General features: G+C 35.8%; 1 protein-coding gene across 4 annotated transcripts in view; it reads right to left on the reverse strand.

Annotated features, from left to right (window-relative positions):
* ROBO1 (roundabout guidance receptor 1) overlaps positions 1–25,072 on the reverse strand; it is a 1,085,200-nt gene that overhangs the window by 12,743 nt on the left and 1,047,385 nt on the right. For all 4 annotated transcript variants that reach the window (XM_074389506.1, XM_074389507.1, XM_003928309.4 and 1 more), the window contains 5 exons: positions 24,910–25,017; positions 22,108–22,252; positions 18,184–18,432; positions 8,610–9,016; positions 5,337–5,489 (listed from right to left, as the gene is read on the reverse strand). In XM_074389506.1, the coding sequence (XP_074245607.1) occupies positions 5,337–5,489; positions 8,610–9,016; positions 18,184–18,432; positions 22,108–22,252; positions 24,910–25,017 (1,062 nt within the window). The remainder of the gene's footprint in view (positions 1–5,336; positions 5,490–8,609; positions 9,017–18,183; positions 18,433–22,107; positions 22,253–24,909; positions 25,018–25,072) is intronic.

The raw sequence follows: 25,072 nt of genomic DNA on the forward strand, positions 1-25,072 counted from the left end.
TTTATAAAGCAGGGCTGCCAAGTCTCATAACTGCAGGGAGCACCGTTCACATCAAGGGCTATAGGAAATGGTCACGCCTGGGATGGTGCAGAGTGCCTGTCTGCCTGTTCACATGTGGTGACCCGATCAAAAGGGCCACACACAAAGAGATAGCCTTCCTTCTTTACCAACATGAATGGGATTGCACTTTTTTCACCTAACCAGGTAGTTGTATAAACTTCCATATGTGTACATATGGCTTTACTTTTTTTGGAAATGTTTGCCTAATGTTCTATTCTATGATTACATCATTATTTTTTAGCCAATCTCTACAGAGAAATATTTAGGCTGTTTCCAGATATTTTATTATTATTGACATTGGGCCATTGACTATCATTTATGTGTACCAGCATGAGAAACTGTTAAATATTAAAATTGTGTTTTGAAGATTCTTATTATAATAGCAAATTAATGGCCTGAAGAAGCATCAGTTTTAACCTAGTATTTCTCATACTTACATGTTTTTAAGAATGAATGAAACTTTTTTATTCCCTAAATAGGTATAAATTTTTTTGAAACTTATTTTCTTTTGACATTATATGCTAAAGCTAAGGTGTCAGAATTCATTGTATTAGTTTTGAAAACAGAAAGTCTGAGTTGCCGTCTTAGTACCTACCAGCTGTTTTACCTAGGAATGATTATAAAAAGTGATCAAATTTTTCCTTGTGTTTTTTCGTTAGTGGTTTTCATGGTTTACCACGTTCCAGTATTACATAAATAGCTTCAACATTTTAGCCAAAATGGTAGCCAATTATAGCAATAGCACTTGTTTTCCCTCTGATTTTACAAAATCAAGTTTTTGTCTTGCAACAGAGATTGAAATTGTCAGTAGTGTGTGTTTTTCCTCCTTTGTCTACTACTTTAATAGATTTTTCAAGAATAATACATAAAAGTACTATGATCTGCCCTCCCTCATATCCTACTTATTGTTAAAGATAACCAAAAACAGAGAGCTAAAAAACAGACTGTGCCAAGTAGGCTAAAGCCAAGAGGCCCAAGGCAGAATGATTTTAAGTTCAGACTGAGCCTGGGATTAGCAATAAAGGGAGAAAAGTCTAATTCAGAACATACCAGGAAGCAGAGAGACTGAGTGACTGCAGGCTCATTTCTGCACTGTCTGCTTGCTTTAAACGTAAATTAGATTGCAAACACGGATTATCAGGAAGCCGATGGCTGCCACTATCATCAAATCATAAAATGTCTGGGCCTCTAAGATACCAAAGCTGATGACTACCACTATCATAAGCTCATACAAAGTCTTGGTAATATATGACTCATGAGACAAAAATCTATGACTAGATGTTCTAGATAGGTGTTATTTATAACAGAAGTTAAAAAGGGAAGGGAACCTGATGGTAATTTAAAGAATTCTAACTTCCTATATATATTTTTCATTGTATCTAATTGACAATTAGAGGGTAATGATGACAGGTTTGATTTCCTATATAAACAGATTACCAAATAAATTCTTTCTTAGGTATTATAAAACATCACCAAGTAGGGATATTATAAAATATCTCTGCTTACGAGACCAAGGATTATTACAGTATAAACAATTCTGTATTTCACATAGTGATAAATAGTTCTTTCACCCAATTTGTACCATGAATAGTACAAATTGGATTTAACAAATGGGATTGTAGACTTGATTTTGTGTGTGTGTGTGTGTGTGTGTGTGTGTGTGTGTGTGTGTAGACTTTATGTAATCATATAAACACTCATTCTTTATACAAGACTTTCCAAATAACAGCATAATGCATGTAAAGTAACATATAAAAATATATTCATTCAGATAATTCTGCCAACATTAACTTGCTATAGACATCTAGCACTCTATTTACTTAACTGCTTTAAGTTCTAAGACCTTGTAATTAATGATAAATCAAGTCAAAATAACATCATTTTAAAGTGGGTGGTGAATTTATAATTTATTAAAAGTAGGGCTGGAGAAATAATGTAGATTTGGTTTTTAAATCAACTATGTAAATGCATTTGAAAGGTTGGAGAGCGAGAGTGGAAAGAATCTATTAGAAGGTCCTAGAAACACACTTATGCCTGGCTTTTACTCCATAAGACTCTGGCTAATAAATATTCATATATCCTAATCCTACCCTTTATCTGGGTTAAACTTGTAAAAGGCAAATATGAAATAAATAAATAATTAGCTTCCGCTTTTTAGTATGACTGTAACATGAGTATTCTCCTTTGCATCGAGTTCTCCTTGAGTGCTTACGAGACCTTGGACTTGACCACAGAGCAAGGTTTGGCCACAGTGCCAGGTGTTAGGGGCTGGTCCACTGTTATGGGCTGAATTGTACCCCTCAAAATTCAAATGTTGAAGTTCTAATCCCCAGTACCTCAAAATGTGATGGTATTTGGAGTTTTTAAAGAGGTAATGAAGTAAAAATGAAGTCACTAGGGTAGGTCCTAATCCATTATAATTGGTGTCATTACAAGAGGAGATTAGGACACACACATACACTAGGGAAAGATCAGGGGAAGACACAGGGAGAAGATGGCCATTTCCCAGCCACAGAGAGAGGCCTCAAAAGAAACCAATCCTGCTCACACCTTGATCTTGAACTTCTAGCTTCCAGAACTGTGAAGAAATAAATTTCTGTTGTTTAAGCTACCTAGTCTGCAGTACATAGTTATGGCCCTAGCAAACTAATAAAAGGATTAACTGAGAAGGAGCATCACAAATTACTCTTTATCAGTTCAGACATAGCCACTCTTTAACCTTCTTTGCATAGTTTTTAAAGATTCTACAAAGGAACGTCACCATATGAAAAAAATTTACAAAGTAAAGTTGGTACTAACTGAATACTGATAAACCATATTCTGAACATGGTTCACATAAATCTATTGACAATAATCAAACTTATCCACCATAGTCCATACATTTTACCCACTAAAAAGAAAAAAAATACACAAAATCCTCCATGTCTTCCTAATATGTTCAATTCACATTTTAACAATGGGTAGTTCTTTAAATTCTTTCTTCCTCTCCGTTTTCTTTTTTAATAAATTGTACTGATTGCGTCTGCCATTGAGCTGCTTCATGAATTGGTCTATGAATTTTTTTTTTTCCAGAAGTGCAGCATACTAATTTGGGAAAATAATTTCTGAAAAAATGCCTTTGTCTCTATGTCATAACCACTATCAAGAGTGTGTACATTTATTTAGTGCATTAAGTAGTATCTGTATTACATGACTTTAATGAATCAATATACATGATGGGATATGTGTGTAATAACACACAGCATTGTTATTTATTTATTTATTTACTAAACAGTAAACATACAGAATAAATTCAAGACTCATTTTTACACTAAACATAACTTGAAATATAGTTATCAAAGTATTGAAACAAAGTGAATATTTTAATATAAAATTAGCTTTAGTCATTTCTCCATTTTATCTATTTTTGTGACTTAGAGAAAATAATTATTGGCTTTTATATTACAGTATGCACTATGATAATTCTGCATAATCACTTTTGTGAAATGAGCAATTAGAAATCTAAATAAACATTTCAGATTAACTTTGGCTTTACAAATATTGCAATATATTTCTTTGGTGTTTCTGAAATTCATTTAAGAAATAACTTGGATGCATCATCATTCAATTTAATAGTTATTATTCAGGGATTAGTTAGAATTATATTTAATTATTAACACTGAAATAAGCACTACGAGCACGGGACAATAAATATAGACAATTTTCAAGCATAGCGTAATTTGTAACTGTGATACAATATTCTTTAACTTGGCATGCTTACATTATTTAAAACATTTCTAAAAAGCATCACTCAGTGCCAGATTCCCCTTTGAACAAGTATAAATAAGTGGTAGAAAGATCTACACAAGGATGTAGGCCAGATTTTCTCTCTTATGTATTCAATTTAGATGTGTTTACATCCAGGCTTGACGTTTGGTCAGTTTTTCAGTGAGGAGCACTCTCTTCTAGATAATAAAATTTGATAAAACAGCCATAAAACTTGAAAAATGCCATTACCGTTGTCCCATAAATGTAAAATTTCTGGTAGAGCTGGGGGATTTATACCTAGTGTTTGTCCCTTCACAGAGGCAAACATGCAAAAAGCCACTGTAATAACCCTTCAAAATCAGATAATATTCTGACAGCTCAGTTTCACTGACAAAAGAGTCCTGGGCAGAAGCCAGGAGGCCCAGGTGCGCTGTGTCACGCCAGTATTTAATGTAGTCTAATATCAGATAGATGCTAGTGAGAGAAAATACTCAGAATAAAGTACAGATAATAGCATGGACAGCCACTCATTGCAAAATTACTTGAGCTCATCACGCTGTGAGCGTTGTATTAAATTCTTCTGTCAAGTGTTAGGAATCATAGGGAGAAGTACCTCAGAAAACCTTCCTTGCAACCTGTGATAAGGATCTATAATATTAGGCTTTCATATGATAATGGCAAATGATGCCCTTTTTGAAAAATTGCTGACTGGTAATGAAAGTCCTAATCAGATTCTGTTGCAGAGGACCGGGAGGTAAGGGAACTGTGCCTGTAACACCCTTCATTCTCCACCCCTTTAGCAAATTTAGCAAACTTGACAAAAGCAGTGAGTCTGAGAGAATTTATCTTACATGAATTTCCAACAAAGCCTGTGGGGTTGTTTTGTAAAATGAGAAGGTGGTGGTTTAATAAATGCTGGGCCACCTGAGGCACTTTCATTAAAGGCTTTCTTGAGACAACATCACGATGTTTGCATTTTCCTCCTGTGCTCCCTCGAGAATATGAACGTTGCCTCTTCAGTGAGAGTTGATATTGTATGTGAAGGCATGAAGAAACATGATTTGATTTGTATTTCGGTGTCCAAAATAATTGTTTGTAATACCACTAGCATTAGAATTAATATTTAAACACATTTATTGTCTTCTATTTGAATGCAAAATTGTAAAATAAAAAAATGAGGGCACTTTGGAGAATTTATCAGTAAATCTGACAAACGGTCAACCTATGCCACTACTTCAACTATCAACTTCAACTATAGGGATGTCCATTTGTTTGAAAGTATAAAATAACTTTCAAAAATATAAAAGATCTACAAATGGTTTTGTTTTTTAAATAACAAGCTTATCAGAAAACTGCAAGAGCTGCTTGACAGACTCTGTAAGTAAATCACTTCTATAAGTAATACGAAGCTGACTGTTAATAAATTTTTAATGTAATTTCTAACGTCAGTGAATGCATTTTCTAGTCCTGGAGAAGCAGGGTAAACAGGCGAGATTCATAGATGTTTTCATCCGTGTCAATGGACTTACCATCTGTGTAGGCTTCTCTGCGCAGATGTCCTGGCTGGTGTTTTTGTTTCTTGGCTGGTCTGGTTTTCTGCATTACAGCAGCACTCATGTTGCTGTCTGTAGACACAGGACTTGTGGGCCTAGGGCACTGAGATGCATGAAAATGTCGACGGCCTAAGGAGGAAAAGAAAAATTCTGAGCCAAACGCATCAGTGAATTTTAATTACAACAGGAACAACAAAAAGAAAACATTAAAGCTAGAAACAGCCCTAATTTTTCCGAAAAACAACAAAAAAGCTTCAACAAACTCTTCTAAGCAAGTAATAGGCTTTTTGTCACTCTGCTATTTACTGGAGAAAATACCCTAAAAGCATTTTCTGCTCATTTCATTTGCTGTTTAAAGCATGGTGCTTTTGTTCTGTTAAAGTTTATGATATCTATTTACTAAAGAAAAGCATTCCAATTATTTTTGCAATCAGCTTCACTAAAATGTTATACTTAAACAAAAAATACTAAGTTTTTGCATAGTATAGCCAATATTCACTGCTTTTTCAAGAGGACAAAGTTCTTAAGAATTCATGTTCTAAGAAAAACGAACAGCACTAATGGCATCACTGTTTTAATTAAACATATATTTATAGTATACTTTGAAGACAGACTCAGGTGTGTTCTCTGCAGGTAGTCTGAAATTGAACTAGCTCACATACTTAGGTCTGCCAAAAATCACTTGCATCTTTTTTCCATCTCAAAGTATTTGCTAGTTCTAAGATATCCAGAGAATTCTGTTTTTTTGGTGGTGGAAGAGGTAGATGTTTGGTTTTAGAGAAACAATAATCCCAGGTACCAGTGGGAATTGAGTTTACTAATTAGACATGGCGTTTTATTTATTTATTTTTCCCCCAAGATGGAGTCTTGCTCTTTCCCCAGGGCTGGAGTACAGTGCTGCTATCTCGGCTCACTGCAACCTCTGCCTCCTGGGTTCAAGTGATTCTCCTGTCTCAGCCTCCAGAGAAGCTGGGATTAGAGGTGCCTGCCACTACACTCAGCTAATTTTTTTGTATTTTTAGTAGAGTTGAGGTTTCACCATCTTGGACAGGCTGGTCTTGAACTCCTAACCTCATGATCCACCCACCTCAGCCTTCCAAAGGTCTGGGATTACAGGAATGAGCCACTGAGACCTGCCTACACAGCATATTTCAACGCTCCCAGATTCTCTGGCTGTCTTACATAGATCCTGTATTATAACAGCTACAACATATTTAATCCATAATGACAGTGGAGATCTATTGGTCCTATGTTTGACTTTCACCATTTTGGTTTCTAGAAATTCTAGTCACAAATCCAGAACTTCCTACTGTACCACAAGAAAGTTCCAACAGACTTAGACAACATGTCTTTTGGCTATAAACACAAGCCACATATAGTGAAACCAACACATTTAAAGATGATAACTGAAGCATATTAAACAATAGACATTAATGCAGCCAAGTGAGAAGCCATGTGATTGGATATTCATTCATATTAACTTCACGTCACATGACAAGCACCATCATTCCCTGAAAAGAACACTGCAATAAGCAGAGGCCAATGCATGTTTAGTTCATTAAAATTATGAGCTCAAGGAAAACTAGAAGTGCCACTAAATTACAATACAATAAAATATTAAACCAACTCTCTTTAGCTATGATGGAGACTATTATAATTAAAGTTACATATCCATGAAACAGAATTAGGGCTGAAACTGAACCCATTATTTATTCTATTGCATAAGACCATCCACTGCTCACAGACCCTGAGGCATAAGGTCATTTACAGATGAATTTTCAATGCTATTTCTATGTTTTGTCCATTTAATAAACAGAAATATTTTCTAAATGTATTCTCAAAGCAGTGGTTTGAGATGGTTAATTTCACTTTTTTAAAAAGAAGATTTAAAAAAGGAGAAACAAAAGCTATATGTAAAGTTAGACGTTATTTATTTATTAAGAAAGATAATTAGGTTTGCATAGCTTATTACATTCAGCAGCTACTGGAGGAATAAAAAAGAATATTTGGTTGAATGTCAAAAAATATAGGCTTGGCTAAAATAAGTAATATATTCTACAATAATAAGTTGAGAGATATCAGAAATCTTTTTCCTGTAACATATTCTTGATATATAATATATAGAGATGATTTTATACTGTGATTTTAATTTTCTCTGAATATATTCTACACTGATAAAAAAATAATGACCAATCCACTATCTGAAAAGACCATGGAAAATTAGCAATGTGGTAATTACTAAACTAAGAAAAATAAAGACAGTAAAACACCAGTAACTAATTTGTTGTGATGGTCTTTTCCTTCTCTGAAATGTATCTCTTTCTTGGTGATCACATTATTTTACTCTACTATTTAGATTTTCTTGGCTATTAAAAATATAAACACACAAAAATATGTATGGGAATGTATATATTAATTTTACAGAAATGAAAATTGTGATAAATAAGTTTTACATTTAAATTCTTTTCTTTCTTGAACTATTTACTTTCTAAACAGGGTTGGGAATAGGAAGACATAAGTAAAAATAAGCTATAATATAAAGATGGATATATAGTAATTAAAAGTAGGTTACTGGCAATGAAAGGAAAAATATGAAAAGCACTTGGATTAGCTTGCTGTCCCAATTATTACATTTAAAATGTTTATTGTAAGTTTGGAACACTGAACATTGAAAATGTATGTACATTACGTATATCTTTATATCTTCCCAATTAACATTCTAATTTGAGACGACATGAAGAGAATGGGGATTAAGGAGAAACAGCCCATTTTCCAAGGGTCAAAGTGTTCCATTTGGGTATTTATCTATTTCCCCTACATAATTTTTATTTAAATAAGGTAAGAGAACTATCACAATAAATTTGATTCTGGTGACATTCTATACACAAAAAATTACCGTTTACATTCAAAAACACAAACTTCATTTAACTGACTGTATGTATAGTTGAAAGAAATTATACCAATTTGTGTAATAGATACATTTGCTATGGCTATTCTAAAAATAAGTTAGCTTCCTATCACTCATATTTTGTAAAATTTATGAAATAACAATAAAATAGAAGATTAAAAAGCCTTGTCAAGGAAAATCCAACTAAGTCATATTCTTGACCTGTCATTTTCTTAGGCAGCTAAAAAAAAAAAAAAAAAAGTTGCTTTTCAAATAGGCCTTAAGATCACAGGAGCGAAACAGTAACAAACACACATGCCTTGAGTTTTCTTCCCCAGTGTGGTGGAAGTCTCAGGACTTACCAGCAGCATCCTGCATTTGCCGTCGCGCCACTTTCAGACCAGCATACTCTGCTGCTGCTGCGACTGCCTGGGCAAAGTCTGCATCAGTGAAAAAGGAGCCATCTGAAGAACTAACACTGGAGCGCCCACTGGAAATGTTGTCCTCCTCCGAGGCTGAGCCCCAGCCGTTAATCATGGACCCTGTGACAGAGCTCTCCAGGTCCCCAACACTGGAGGCAGGTGTCTGCTCAAGCCCACGTAACAAAAGCCTTCTGGTTTGCATCTTGGCTACTTCCATGTCGGCTTCATCTTCTTCCTCTTCTGGTGCATCCGTATCCATATCTGAGACCAGGGGTCCTGAAATGTAGCCATAGGTATGTGGAGGGGAAATCGGCCGTGGTGGTGGAGGAGGACTCACGGGCTGCCGTCTGTATGAAGACGAATAAAATAGGTCTGGCTCAGCTTGTTATTTAAGATATAAAAGGTCAAATTACCCAAGAAATTCACAAGTATGCAGATTTGATCTTTACTTCTTTTGAGCTCATGTTCAGAAAAACAACAGAAAATCACAGTATACTTAAGTTTGATTTTATATCGAGTTGCATTTCACAGCCAGAGGCTCCACTGGGTTACTTTTTGATTTAAGTTTAATAGAAATATGGTCCGTTATCTTTAAGTCCTCTTGTGTTTTATTATTTGGATTGCATTTGGTTAAAAAGGGAAAAGTAGTTCCTGTTTTGAAAACATAACATCTGTATCTGTCCTAAAGCATTTCAAATATTATCCACAGTTTATCATTACTGCCGACATAAATATCTGTTTCTTTCCTTTTCATCACCACTCCTCCTTTCTCAAGCAAATGAAGTCATTCACTCTCACTATAAAGTGTAAAAATTCATAAGATTTAAAAAATTTTACTTTCAGCATATGATATAATTTCCTTTAGATTTTATTCAATTAAGAAAAAGCTATGGGAGCCAAGAGTAATTTTTTTTTCTGAATTACTCACTTACGAGTTTCATTAAAGAGTATTAACTATTTTTTAACACTATTGCATTGACTGTTATTCTACCTTTTAAAAAATATTTAAAGGTAATTTTTGTGTAATTATTTAAAAACCAGAGTTGAGGACAAAATCAAGTAGTATCCGGCAGTACAGGTTCACAGTTAAAAGCTATCCTTCCACTATCACGACTTGTGCTACGATTCACAGTGAACAGACGACTGAGCAGGTATAAAGCATTGACTTGGGTGGAAGGCAAGGTCTGTGGAAAGAAGTCATCCCCACGGGAGGAGAATGCCAAGAGAACAACTCTTAAATTAAGAGTGCCTTCAACAAAGGAAGACATGCTGATTTCTAGTTGGAGGATTTCTTGGTCAGTGAATTGCTCAACAGTCCTAATATTCCCCAAGCAAGGTTAAAGAGATGACATAATGGAGGACTTTCAGATGGAAAGGTCATTAAAACAACTCAACAAAGTTTGCAGTCCTGAGAAGTAAAGAGGATAGAGGATAGATTCTACACAAGCTGCCAAACTGAGCACCAGTATTGGAGAGCAGCAGAGATTAGGGTCTAGCGTCATCTGGTGACCTCGATAGCTTGGGAGGCTAGGAGAGATACGACATGAATGCCATCAACTGGCATTTACCTGAAGATATGGATAAATCACTTAATAACTGCAATGGTGCCTAGGACTGGCCTTCATCAGTGGGGCACCTCTCCTTTACCATACTTATGATACTCGTAGTGTAAGATGAGATAGAATAGTCTTTAGGGCTATCCAAGCAGAAGACCAGATCTTCATCTAGTTTGCCCTTTTCCTATTCCATCTTCCCCACCTTAGCTCTAGGAGAATGCACCTGGCAGAGGAAAGAGGAGGGAGGTATTTAAAAGCGGAACATGCTCACTTTCTCCTTGCCGCCATAGCCACTGAAAAAGGCATTTGGCAAAGGATGTTTGGGAATGCACAACTGAGGTTTCAAAATTAACAGAACTGGCTGGGCACGGTGGCTCATGCCTGTAATCCTAGCACTTTGGGAGGCTGAGGCGGCCAGATCTCCTGAGGTTAGGAGTTTGAGACCAGCCTGGCCAACATGGCAAAGCCCCGTCTCTACTACAAATACAAAAGTTAGCCAGGTGTAGTGGCGCACGCCTGTAATCCCAGCTACTTGAGAGGCTGAAGCAGGAAAATTGCTTGAACCCGAGAGGCGGAAGTTGCAGTGAACTGAGATCATTGCACTAGCCTGGGTGGCACAGACTGTCTCAATAAAAAAACAACAATAAAAATTAACAAATTAATTTAAATTAATAGAAATAGATTTTAACAGCAAGCAAACAAAACAAAACCATACAGGATACAGGATCTGGTTAAGATCTAAATAAAGTTAAAAACATGTAGGATCTGCTCCAAGATCTCTACTATAGAAGAGGAAAAACAATTTTGATATGGCACAGTTTTTAGGGTGGCATAACAGTGTTTTGAAGAAAAACGTTTTCTGCTTTTTATCTCAATGAATTGAGACACTTCAATAAATCTGTTTTATCAATGCAATGGAAAACATTAAAAATAAATAATTATTAAAAATACTGAAATTCATTTAATGAGCACTTACTTTGTAGCTAAGCATAGTTTACAAGATGTACTCATTTAACTCAATAACTTTCTGAGTTACTTTTTAAATGATCATTTTACAGAAGAAGATATTAAAATTCAGAGGAATTGAGGATCTTACCAAAGTTCCCATAGATCTCATGTATCAAAAACAGAATTTAAAATCAAGTTTTATTTCTAAGATCATGACCTTCCACACAAACATATATAAGTGTAAGTATATAATGTGTATGTATGTGTGTGTGTATAGACATATAAGCTAGGAGAGATACATGCCACATACAGATGTATTTTAAAAAACCAAGAAATTAAAGCTAACATATTACATTGAAAAAGTATGCATACTTACACATGCATATGTTTAATTATATATTATTATGTGTATATATATATATATATGTTATATATACACACAGAGCATGCTTTAATATAATGCATTACTTTTCATTTCTGGGTGGTTTTTAAAGTGCCTGTGTGTGGCAATAGGAGAAACATGAAAAATGTGCCAAAGCTGAAGTTATTTAAGAGATTAAAATGGATAATTGTTTCAATATGGAATGCATGTACACATAGGAGGAAAACCATTGTTTAATTTGGAATGCAACAAAATACCATACTTAAAAGTTAATTTACAATCTTTGTCAGCATACAAATCCAAAATACCACAAGAAACGTCTTCCTTTTTAAAGCCATGTAAGACTTTTTAGCACAAAGGGGACTATTTTGACCATCAATAAAGAAAGATGCAGAATGGCCGGCTTCACTAGAAAGGTTGCCAGCATTGTTGTTTGAATAATTCACATTCTGTAGAGCAAAAATATCTTCATGTTAAACAAGGGCTGGCTTTTAACTACAACCACCCCTAACAAGTGTTGAAGAAAGACAGAAAAAATTTATTCAAACCATCTGTAAATAAGGCAAGCCCAGGGAATGTGTGATAAACATGTACAGTTTGAAATATGTAATACATTCTATTGGAAAACAAAGAGCCATTTCAAGATGCTGCACTCAAGTAAGACTTGTCTCAAATGAACCTCAACCCTCTAGATTTCTCCCCCTGAGGGGTTTCAATGTCTTCTGAAATAATGTATATGACCCTGAATTGCAACACTCTAGTCTCCTGCAAGAATGATGCCTTCATAAACATGTTCAAGAGAAAAGCGGAGTGATGTCATTAATTTATCAAAGTAGGTGTTTATACCATTCACCACATAGCATTTACCAGGCACAAGAAAAAGGAGAAAAATGCATACCTTTGAGATTTTGTTCTAACGCTAATGTAGCCTCAATTTCTTATATAAGTAACTATTACCTCCATTTATCTGTATTAATAAAACAAGCAAGTCTCCTATTCCATACATGAAATAATTTATACTTTTCTAGATACTTACTAAACTGCAATAAACTTAACTATATCAATCACTTTTTAAAACAATATATGACAATAAGTTTAATTACATTATTTTCCTAGCTATTGTTCAAAAATAAGAGAAGACAAATTCCTATTATGTTGATCACCTAGTATATCCAGTTTTAGACAAAAGTCAAATAACCTAGAAGTTCATTATAATGCCAAAGTTGAAATATCCATAATAATGCAGGTCTGTAATGTTGATCTAATTATCATTGCATTGTTATAATGGTTTCAGTTTAGTAATTTTATTAATATAAAATCACACTATCTGTGCTGCTAATCAATAAATATAAAAGTAATCAATGTGTTTATTCTTTAAACATTTATTGTGCACCTACCATGGTAAAGACTGTTAGATTTATACCAAAAAGATCACAGGCAAACAGAGCTTAGGTAACTTGCTTTATGCTTTGTGACAGGTAAGGATTCAATTTTAAGGTATACATACTTAAGTATCTACCTGCCCACGGCAGACCGTATACTGCAAAATGTCCATAGCAATGTCTCTGTTCCAAATGCTATACTGAAATGAGAAGTTGCCGCTCTCCATCAAGAGAGGGAGATTAGTTCAACACTCTTGAATCTGATGGACTCTGTGACTGCTTTTATTAATACAACCTGGAAGAAGCCAGACTATTCACCAGTTCTAAATGCAGTCATTAACTGGCCTGGCAATTTCCCCTTCCTGCCTTTTTGGACGCCAGCTCCCATGAAAGACATGCCATTTCCCTGAGACTCCCAGTTATGAAAAGTCCAGACAATACGGTGGGACCTGGAGGATAAGACTCCATGTGGAAGGAGGCAGAGGACAAGGAGCATTGAGGCATCAGACATGAATGAAGAAACTAACTTGGAAGTAGTTCTAGCCCCAGCCATACAGCTAAAGCCACATGGATTGGAGATAAATTGTCCAGTTGATTCCTTTCAGAATTTCTGACTCATGGGATTGTGAATAAAATGATTACTTTAGGTGACTACATTCTGGAGTGGTTTGTTAGACAGCAATAGAAACAGGAACTCAGGCACTATGTTAGGAATTCACCTAAATGAAATACATATCCATGTCGGAAGGGACGTTTAGCCTAGTGGAGGAGACAAATAATTAGTTAAATATGCAATGACAGAGGATACACAGAATGCTGTGGGACACATAACTATGGGTCCTACCCAAACCTGGGATACCAGAGAAAGATTTACTGAGGGGGATCTGCCATATAATCTTGGATCTAAAGGATACCTAGGTGTTAGCTCCAAAAGGAGAAGAGAAAATGGTGTTCCAGGAATATGGGAGAGCATGTGCAAAGATATTGAGATGAGTGAGAACTGTGCTTATTCCAGGAACCAGAAGAAAGTTAGAGTGAAGACATCATAGACATTGATGGGGGAGTGGCAGTGGGTGCGGATGGTAGGGCACACAGGGGTCAGAGCACAAAGGGCTTTGATTGCTACATTAAGGAGCCTTGCCTTTATTTTAAGAAAAATGGGAAGCCATTGAGAAACCTTAAGCAATGGAGAGACTTGATCAGTGTTGCAATTTAGGAAAACGTCTCTGCACAGTCTGCAGTGAGGAATTAGACTGAAGAATGGCAAGGCCGAAGCAACAGGGCCACTTAGCAGAACATTACTGTAATGCAGGTGAGAGAAAATGGCTGTCGGAACTAGGAAAGTGCATTTACGGCTGAAGGTATGTGTATCACTCAGAATGATATTTAGGCAGTAAAAATCTACAGGAACAAGAAGTTGGATATATGGATCTGAAACTCCAGAAAGAGATTTGTAGAGAAATAGCTATCTATATCTATGAGTGTACCATTAGGGAAATGGCAGGATGATAAGACTCAGAAGTCATCTACTGATGGGGGAGGGATTAGAATAGATCAAGGGATCAAGAGGAGACTTCATTCAAATACTTAACTAAAGATGGAAACCATAACATTGTATATAGTATCAAAAAGGTAAATACAATTGAAATGGCCAATATTAAGGAATTGGTTAAACAGAGTAACACGCTTTATGTAAGTGTCTAAATAAAATGCTACCAACATGGAAAAACGCTGTTCAGTGAAAAAAAATAGTTTATAAAATAATATTGGCATGTCATAAATCCAAGCCATGTGACAATAGTAAAGATGAAAGATATAAAGGATCTTTACTGAGGTCTTCACACTGATTTTCTGATTACATAGATCACTGGGACTTTTATATTTTCATTTATTTATAGGTATTTTCAACAATTTATATAGTAAATATATAGGATATACATTAATCATAAAAAAGCAATTAAAGCACTTTTAAGAATGGGCTTCCACCTACTTTTTATTAGTGCCTAGTGTTGTTTCCAGCAATGACCCTGAAAATAAAATCCATAATATCCTTATAGATTAAAAATAATATCTTTGAAAAAGGCTGAATATAGTCAAGTTGATCATAAGTGCAGATAGTTAATGTATTACCCAATTACATTTACCTGCCTCAAGTTCTACAATCATCCATTAGCCTAAAAGAATAGACAGTAAGTAGATCAACTCAAATTCTTCCATAGTATCCAATTCCATTTATCAAATACTTTACTGAAGAAAGCCCTGCAGAACTCAATGACATAAACAAGATGAGTTCTGCCTTCAAAAATCTTTTAATTTAAATTGGAAAACAGAGATACAAATAGCAAATGCTAATGCAACATGAAAAGTGGTTAGTGTGGTAACACAGATGGAAATAGACTCTTAGGAAGAGTAAAGAAAAGAGGGGGTGGGTTTTTCCAGGCAAGCAGAGGGTGTGTCATTTGAACAGCAATTTGAAAGATGAGAGGTGCTTGCCAGGCAATCAGAAAAGAGCATGTAGAAGACCTGGATGTTGATGAGCTTCAGGCAAAGTGAGGGACTTTCAAACAGACTAATCAGAAAAGAGTATACATGACAAAATTGGGAGGGAAAGTAAATAAAGGGAAAAGGATTATTAAAAAACTCTAAATACTGGGTTAGAAACTAAGACTGGACTCTGAATGAGGGAACATTACCAGACTTGTGGGCAAAGAAAGATATTGTGAGAATGAACAGAAAAACAGAGAGAAAAAAAGTGGTGATCTCTTTAAGGATAAGGCAGATTTCACGGGACAGGGATGGAGGGCTGCCCTAGCAGCTGTTGGAATGGAAACTAAGGAGCAAAATCAAAATCAAGGGCCATTTTGGATTGAAGAGACTTCATGAATTAACCTCATTTGTAGAATGCTAGAAAGAAACTAAACTGATTTTAAAATGACAAAGGTAGTTTTTATGAGTTTTCCCTATACCCTTAGGCATTTTATTTTAAAACATTGGTCAAATGAATAATGGTTGAAAATTCTAAACAAGATAGCCAGCAAAGTAAAAGAAAAGGCAAGTTTGCTCTTATCTGTAATCCCAGCACTTTGGGAGGCTGAGGCGGGCAGATCACCTGAGGTCCGGAGTTTGAGACCAGCCTGATCAACATGGAGAAACCCTGTCTCTACTAAAAATACAAAATTAGCCAGCATTGGTGGTGCATGCCTGTAATCCCAGCTACTTGAGAGGCTAAGGCAGGAGAACTGCTTGAACCAAGCAAGGAGGCAGAGGTTGGGATGAGCCAAGATCGTACCAATGCACTCCAGCCTGGGCAACAAGAGTGAAACTGGGGTCTTATTAAAAAAAAAAAAAAAAAGAAAAGAAAGAAAAGGCAAGTTTGAAAAGTCAAGTCCAAAGACAAAGAATTTGAATTTGGACACATGGTGAAGTTCAAGTGGAAATATTGTGGCACTCAGAAAAAGGGTCTAGGCTGGCTAAAGAAATTTGACAGCCATCAGAATATAATAGTTGAATCAAGCAGTGGGATGATCGTGTAAAGGTGAGGGCGGTAGGGCACTAATATTTCTGAATACTTACCTTGCTTCAGATGTTTACATACATTATCCATTGATTCTCACAACAATTTATAAAATGACCATCAATGCAGAAAGCATAAGTATGATAAAGACTGAGACGCCTTTAGATTTGACCATTAGGAGGTTACTTTCAATGGACTGATTGAAGCAAAAAGTTGTAAGTCAGAATGCAGTGGGCTGAGGTGCGAAGGCAAATCAGGAAGGCAGAATAACTTAAACAAAATGAAGCAGGGGGAGAGCATGGAAGCAGAAGGAAGGCCAAGGAAGAGGAAAGTATGACGGAAGTAGAGTTAACCCTGAAGAGAAGGGGAATTGAATGAGGAGGAAGATGCTATACATTCCAGATAGATAAAGGAAAACCGATTTCTGTTATCAAGGAAGGTGGAAAGGAGGACAAGAATACAAAAGAAGAGCTAGCCAGAAAGAAAATACTGGGTATCCTGAAAATAGAGACAGGAATGGTGAGGAAACAGGTAATACGAGGGAACAACAACAACAAAAAGAATCCTTAGGTATTTCAAAACTAAATGGTCTCTTTTAGTCTCTCACTGTCTTCTAATAAGAGTAGCACGGATGGTGTGATATTAATATGGAGAAGAGGTGCCTTATTTGCTCTCAATTTTCATGACATTCCATGGATTAACAATATTACTTTAAAAAGTCTGATAATCCAACTTTCTCACTGCCAGATAGAAGAAAGCTTAACTACTTTCTTGTTTTTACAGTGTATGTAATTTGAATCTGGTCATCTTTACAATAGAAGAGTTAATAAACATTGCAGAATTCTCTTTTAATCTACAGAGTAAAAGTCAAGCCACATAAATCAGAATTTGTTATTCATTTGAGAATATCAAAGGAACATATTCTGAAGCAAATAATATACTCAATTTCAAATGATATTAGAAATACAGAAAATAATATATACATATAATGTGTCAAGGGCAATAAAATAGTATGAATAAAATCATCAACAATGAGAGAAGAGCTAACATGATGTAGTAATAGCTTTTATGTGGTAGAAAAGACAGGTGAAGCCATTGTATACAACAAAAATGAGGATGCTCAATACATAGGCTTAAAAAAGTCTAAGCACACACAAGCGTGCACACACACACGTGCGCACATACACACACACACACAGAGTACACAATAATTGATGAAAGAACTCCAAATCATATCTAAACAAAAATAAAGGTTTCTGAGGTCAATACAAAAAGAGTATACCAAACGAATTCTTCTGTAACATTATAGCTATGAGGGAACACATTATTATGTAAACTTCATTTTAAAACAGAGGAGAAATTGTATTTTCTACCAACTAAAGACATAATTTATCGATGCAAAAGGAAAACTGAAGTACAAAACACCCACTGTCAATCACATGTTACAGGATTAGCAAACCATATGCCATGTGGTTATGACTTTAATTTTATAAGTGGGTGAGTATTAATGTACATTATTTTATGGTTGCAAGTTCACTAGAATCAATTAATCTAAAGCAATGGTTAACAATATGACTCGATATATTAATTACCTGGGCTTACTGTGGGATGATACTGCAAAAAAAAGGCTTATGTGGCAAGAAAATTACTTCATGGGATAGCATTTGATAACTTGCAACTGAGGAGTAGAAATTATCTGATTTGTCAGCAAAGAAGGCTAGTGACAGCCTACCTCCTGTCGGGTTGGTGCTGCATGTGGCCAATCTCCTCTGGACAATCCTGTAACATGGGCTGAAGTTCTTCCTGTGGGGAAGGAGTCAGAGTGGCAGTGGATTGATGGCTATAAGACACAGCAGCTGGAGAAGAAGCTGCTCCCCTAACAGGCGGGGTGGGGCCTCGTTCATCTTCCTCCTCTTCTAATTCATCTTGCTGCAAATACATCCTTGCTGGTGGCACAGGACATGGCATTTCTTGGTCATAGCTAAAAGAAATTATAAGGATGTGTAGACTTACTTCAGGTTATTCAAATAAACTACCTGGATAGTAATGAAATGTCACCTTTAAATTGTTTTTCAAATCTGAATGTTCTCAGTCAGGTTAAGGAGACAATTGTTGAAAAAGATTTTACCTCCCAAGGTTTGTGAATTACTGCATAGATTATTTTTCTCCAAGAGACTGCAATTTACATTAGCATATTATAGGGTCTTAGAAGTCATGCAATTAAAAAAAAATTCACATAACATGGCTTAATTTAGTACACCCCAAATGTATTTGGTATAATTTGTACCTCCAATTAAATATGTTCTCTAAAAGAAGACTCTAAGACGGTATTACAGAGAACCTGAACATGAGCTGCTACATTTTGAGAAAAATGTATTTTTATTTATTTATTTTTTTTGAGACAAAGTTTCACTCCTGTTTCCCAGGCTGGTGTGCAATGGCATGATCTTGGCTCACTGCAACCTCCGCCTCCCGGGTTCAAGTAATTCTCTTGCCTCAGCCACCCAAGTAGCTGGGATTACAAGTGTGCATCCCGATGCCTATCTAATTTTTGTATTTTTAGTAGAGACAGAGTTTCACCATGTTGGTCAGGCTGGTCTCAAACTCCTGAATTCAGGTGATCCATCTGCCTCGGCCTCCCAAAGTGCTGGGATTACAAGCATCAACTACTGTGTCCAGGTGAGAAAAATTACTCTTAAAAATCCTTTCAGAGAAAGATATACTGGAGATCAACCTATTTAGTTCAATGTAACCCATTTATTTCTCTGAAATTATAGTAGATCACTATTTCTTCAGTTGAACACAAAATGAATTAGTTGGCTTCCATTTAGGATAGTGAGTGAAAAATACAATAATAAAATGCCCCTCTACTCCTCTGCTGGAGCTGGGTGGGAGACAAGACGGATCTGGGAAACATTCATGATTTCTCGTTTCTCTTATCCCAGGGCATATGTTTACTGATTAAAAGGGCAATGATGTACTACATTATATAAACTGTGATTCTGTTACCCATTTCTCTTGTTCATTCTCTACCACCCACCTTGCTTACCTGAACTCAGAAAAGTTGATGCTTAAATAATGTTTCTTTGCATCTTTCTTTACTTTCGTAATCTAACTCCCTCTTTGCCTCTTTTTTTTTTTTTTTTTTTTTTTTTTTGTAATTAACAAACAGCTGAGCAACTTGCCTACTCACCCAAACTGGAAATGTTTTAGTCATCTTTGACTTCTCTTTCTTCTTCCTCAAACTACTCCTCAGTTCATTTTATTCTATACATAAAAATTCTGTAGAATCTATTCTCTTATTTTTATTTGTTGTATGTGCTACTGCAATAATCTTTTAATTGGTCTCCTAGACTCCAGTCACGCCATTGCTTCCAAAATTACATAAATATGCACCACACACCGGTTATTCATGTGCTGTTCAATCAACCCATATTAGAGAATAAAATTTAAATGACTAAGCAAGACACTCAAGTATCTGCATAATCTGGCTTGCACGTGCCATCCCAGCTTCCTTTCATTCCTCACCATGTGTTTCATGTTAGTTTCTCCACATCTCTGTGTGGTCCCATGTCCATAAAACCCCTCCTTCTTAACTGTGAACCTTTTCATTTGTCCAGATCAAGAACAAATGTAGCCAATCAGGAAAGCTTTATTCTTCTCTGTTAGAATCAGTCTTTCTCCTTGGGACACAGATGCATCTCCTATACAGCTTTCATTTTTCTTAGCCTATATTCACTTATTTCATTCTAGTCCTCTTATTTTTGTGAGCCAAAGCAGCGACGAATGTTGTTAGAATAGCTTGGGAAATGCATTTTAAAAAATACATTCAGGCCAAATAGAGGGCTCGTGCCTGCCTGCAATCCCAGCACTTTGGGACGCTGGGGCTGGACGATTGCTTGAAACCAGGAGTTTGAGAACAGCCCAGGCAACACAGGGAGACATAATCTCTAAAGATAAAATAAAATAAAATTTGCTGGGTGCTGTGCCATGCCTGTAGTCCCAGCTACTTAGGAGGCTGAGACGGGAGCATTACTTGAGCCCTGGAGTGAGTCCCTGTTTGTAAAAACAAAACAAAACCAACCAAACCAAACCAAACATACAGTTTTGTTTTCATGACTTGCAGATTCCATATTTGCAAATTCACTGACTGGGTGAAATTTATTTGTAAAGCCCAAAATCAGTATCTGAGGCATGTTCATGGTCATTCCCAGAGATTCACAAAGAGGCCAAAAATGTGAGCGCTTCATGTGCATGTTCCCAGCAGAGGAAAAACAAGGATACACTCTGCTTTCTTGTGTCAGTCGTCATACTATAAACCAATGTCCTTTCCATGCTTTATTTAGTGCCATGTTTGCTGAAGTGTTTTAAACTTTGTATTAGTGATTTCCCTGTTTAAAATGGCCCTCAAAAGAAGTGCAGAAGTCCTGTTTAGTGTTTCTTAGCCCTGGAAGGCTGTGATGTGCCTTACCAAAAAAAAAAAAAAAAAAAAAATGTATCTGTGAAATAAGCTTTGCTCAGGAATGACATATCGTGCTGTTGGATTCCATATTAATAAATGAACAAAATATATTAAATAAGCTTCCTTTAAAAACATACATAAAACAAGGTTATGTATTGGTTAGTTGACAAATATGCTGTGGGTAGGGGTTAGCAGAAACTTAACCCTGTATTTCCCCTAGGATCAATGGTTCCACAGTTGCTAACTCACTGTTCAAAAGAATTTTAAAAAAGCATAAATATGGTGAATAATGAGAGTTTCCTGTAAATATTTTTATGTACAAATTTTACTTAAAAATGCAGTTTATAAAAAGATGATTAGAAAGTGGAAACACGGAGGCTTTGTTTATGGGCATAGTTGAAACTGTAATACACATTTTTGTGTGTGGAGAATGAAGGAATGATGTGTTTGTTTCTATAGCAGTCACAGAAAAGACTATATTTTCAGGTATATTTTGTGATTATTTGTTAACTCTCCACTTTAAAGCAGTTTTCCTCCTTTGGTTATGTTAAAGAAGCAGCTGTTTTGTTTGGCGGTACATCCAATTCTACAGATTCTGGACTGAGAAAGAGGTACACTAACTTCCTAATTGTTATCACGTGGATAATTACACTTGTTAAATCTTTAGAGAAACGATTCAGTAAAGTTTACATTTCTACAAAGAGTTCTCGGCATCAGATGATAATATCTAAGAACAAATAACCTTTAGGATACTGTCATTGTTGCATAAATCCACACAATTATAAAAATTTCAAGACATGCCACAGAAGTTCTACTATTCAAAAATCACAAATCATATATATCCACATGTTAAATTATGTATACACACACACACATACATACATACACACATACACACACACACACACACACACACACACACACACACACACAGAGGACATATACATGAGCTAATATGTATTTATTTTTCTATTCTATTCTGACTTCCAAAAGAATCTTTCAAAGTACAAATTCCTGTTTTGGAAGCAGCAAGGACAATATTTACTCCTGCTGACCAGCATTGTTTTATTTAAAGGCAATTGTTTGTGGACCTTAGAAATCAGTCTTCTCTTAATCATCCAGTTTAATAATTGCTTAAAATGGTCTGAAACAATCATATTACATCCTTTACATTTGTTTAGACACTCCCCTTACCTTTCGTCTACAGAAATGTTGTACTCTTCGCTATTGCTGTGTGGAGGAGGATGTGCTGGGGGAGGAGGAAGCAGGTCAGCCCAGTTCATGCCACCTTGTTTTGGTGCTTTGGGTGTTCTTGCCGCTTTCTTGTGCCCTTGACTCCCTAGAAAGGAAATAAAATATAAGCCTTTGATCTCTGGCCTTTAAACTTTTTCTATTGTCACAAGTTAATTATTTTTTGTAAATATGATTTTATAATTCATTTATGTATACAGACATGAACAGACTTTTTCGTTAATTTTAAACAGAACTTTGTACAAGAGAAAATGCAAAGTATTTCTACGTACAACTGCAAAATAAATAGCAAAAAAGCAATAAAACCACGAATGGATGTTTCAAGTCATATCATTAATAGTGATCTTCCTACAGCAATTAATTGCATTATGGATTATCATCTCAAACAAATGAGCTATAGCCATATTTTCAGGAGTGCCTTTCTATTATTTAATTGCTGGAACCTAAAATACAATATGATACAGATACGATCTATTAGAGTTCCACTGTTGCATTAAATCACTGAATATATATGATTTGTACTTGTCCATTGAAATGTTTTAGGCACAATGAAATTACTGGTTTCCTTCAGAAAGGCAAGTACAGATGAAATAATAGCTGGAATAACTGATAGAACTAATGACAAAAGAGGCAGAAACATGATTTTTAAAAGGGACAGAAGTGTTCTCAGCCACTGTTTCTATACAATGATTGCTTATGGTAAAATGATGTTGCTTGAACATTCTTAGTAGTTTGACATAGCCCAATTATTCAAGTGTTCCAGTGTTCTCATTTTAGATTTGGCATAGTCTTTAAACACAGTTTAAGCATTTGAAAACATTTATTTTAAAGAAAACTTTAGGTCAAAAAATCTTTTGGGATAAAATATCTCCCTTTCTAATACATTACATTTAGATTCATATGTGAATTACGGAAGATGACTCTATAATTATTTTTCTCATAAGGTCCCTTAATATCAGTGAATTATCTTGGTCTTACTTTTTAACCTTATCCAAATCTTTTCCAAGTCATGTAATACATGAACCAGGTCCGACCATATTCAATGAGCCTTGATTTTCGTGTCGCTTGGGAATTTTCAGTCAAATGGCAGTGTTTGTTAAGCCAGATGTTCTGGTGCTGGTGTGTCACTGCACCAGGTGTGTGCTGGGACAGGCTGTTACTAATAAACTATGGTCATCAGTCCTATGCGTATGCATCTCTTTTCTCTGCCACCACTCTGGTGTCCAGTATTGGGATGACTGTGCGTGTGTTGTAGGCTAGACATTACCCAGTGCCTTCCACTGCTTCCTGACATATATCTACTGTAGCAACTCCATCAGTCCTGAGAGGCCTGAGACAGATCTCTCCTATATCTTATTTACTTGCTTTGTTCTCTTCCTGCATTACCATCAGCTTTCGCATATTTATATCTTTTTACGATATATTCACAGAGTATCACATGACATATAGCAGCAGAACATCCAGATCTAGGTATCTAAGCTGAGGAATACACAAGGTCAATTAAATATTAATAATCTAGAATCACTGTTTTTTTTTCCCATTAAGATATGGTATTTTCTATGTGGCTAAGAATTCAAAGATGAAGTGGCATGAGACAAACAAATAATAAAATATTTCACATGGGTTTCTTAAAAGTAGATCCCTGAAATATTTCTCTTAATTCAGGATTGACTTAGTTTCAAAAAAGAAGTCATTTAATAAGATGTTAATTGTTAAAACAAACAACATATAATAGAATCAGAGTAAATCTAAATGGTAAAGGGCCATTACTAAGCTCCCTTAATTTTTTTTTTTTTTAGCTCCTTTAATTTCAATAGAAACACAGGCTAGAAAATGCCAAACCAGCATGTGAGTTAAGGGAAAACTGTAAAATGCAAATACCATATTCATTCCAGAAGAAGGGTAGAGACTCTTTGCTAAAAGCCCCCAAGAACAACTTTAATCCTGTTGCTGGGAAATGCCATTTCTACCCTCTCCCGAAGAAACATTGCCAGAGTCAAGATCAATCGGTTTTGTTCTCACTGTGGTGTGACGTGCCACATGTTAGTTCTAATAACGAACTGCCTTTAATTAGAAAAACAGGACTTAAGTACCCAGCCAGCTCCCATCTGCAGCCCCTATCAGGAAAACAGCTGGCAAACAGCTGCAACAGCATGAAGACCACAGGGAAGAGGTCTCAGTGTGGCTTCAGGAGGCACTTACAGACTGAGGTTGGGAGGTTGCTTTACAAGGCTTCAGAGTCAGAACTGAGGGGATCAATCGTAGAGAGGTGATAAACTGAGACAGGTTCTTACTACGCCTGAATCTCATGTTATCGTCTTTCAGGCTTTTGATTCTGCTCAAGTGTCCTCAAACATTATGTGCTTTTATAGGCTCATTTCAAATGGCAACATATTTAGCAGATTAATTCTACGTGCAACATTTTTAGTTGTATTTTGGCCAAGGGGGAAAAAGAAGTTTCTACTGCCTTTAAAGATTAGGCAAACATGTTTCTTCTGGCTTTACCTAAGCTCATTAACAAGAATGAAAATAGGACAGTCAGACTTTGTTGCCAAATAGGACATAAAATGACTTAGTGAGTGGAAAGTCCCTCAGATTGCAGAGACAAGACACATGCCTGAGATTCAAATTACATACCGTGATTTAGACACGTCACCTACATACATCAGTCCACTGGCACTCAATTTCTAATCTTGGAAAGTACCAGCTTTTTAAAGGACACATTCTTTGGTTCACCTTACTTACCAGATGTACTGCTGCCCCGGTCCGAACTGTTGTAGGATCCTCCTGTGTTCTGGTCGTACGATTGGTTGTATGGGATAGTTGGAGGAATTGTGTCATTTGCTCGATAATCTAGACATTTCAGATGGAAAAAAAAACATTTATTTTCTCTTTGTGAGTGGTTTCA

Source organism: Saimiri boliviensis, chromosome 18, assembly GCF_048565385.1.
Source record: "Saimiri boliviensis isolate mSaiBol1 chromosome 18, mSaiBol1.pri, whole genome shotgun sequence".
Taxonomy (NCBI): Eukaryota; Metazoa; Chordata; class Mammalia; order Primates; family Cebidae; genus Saimiri; species Saimiri boliviensis.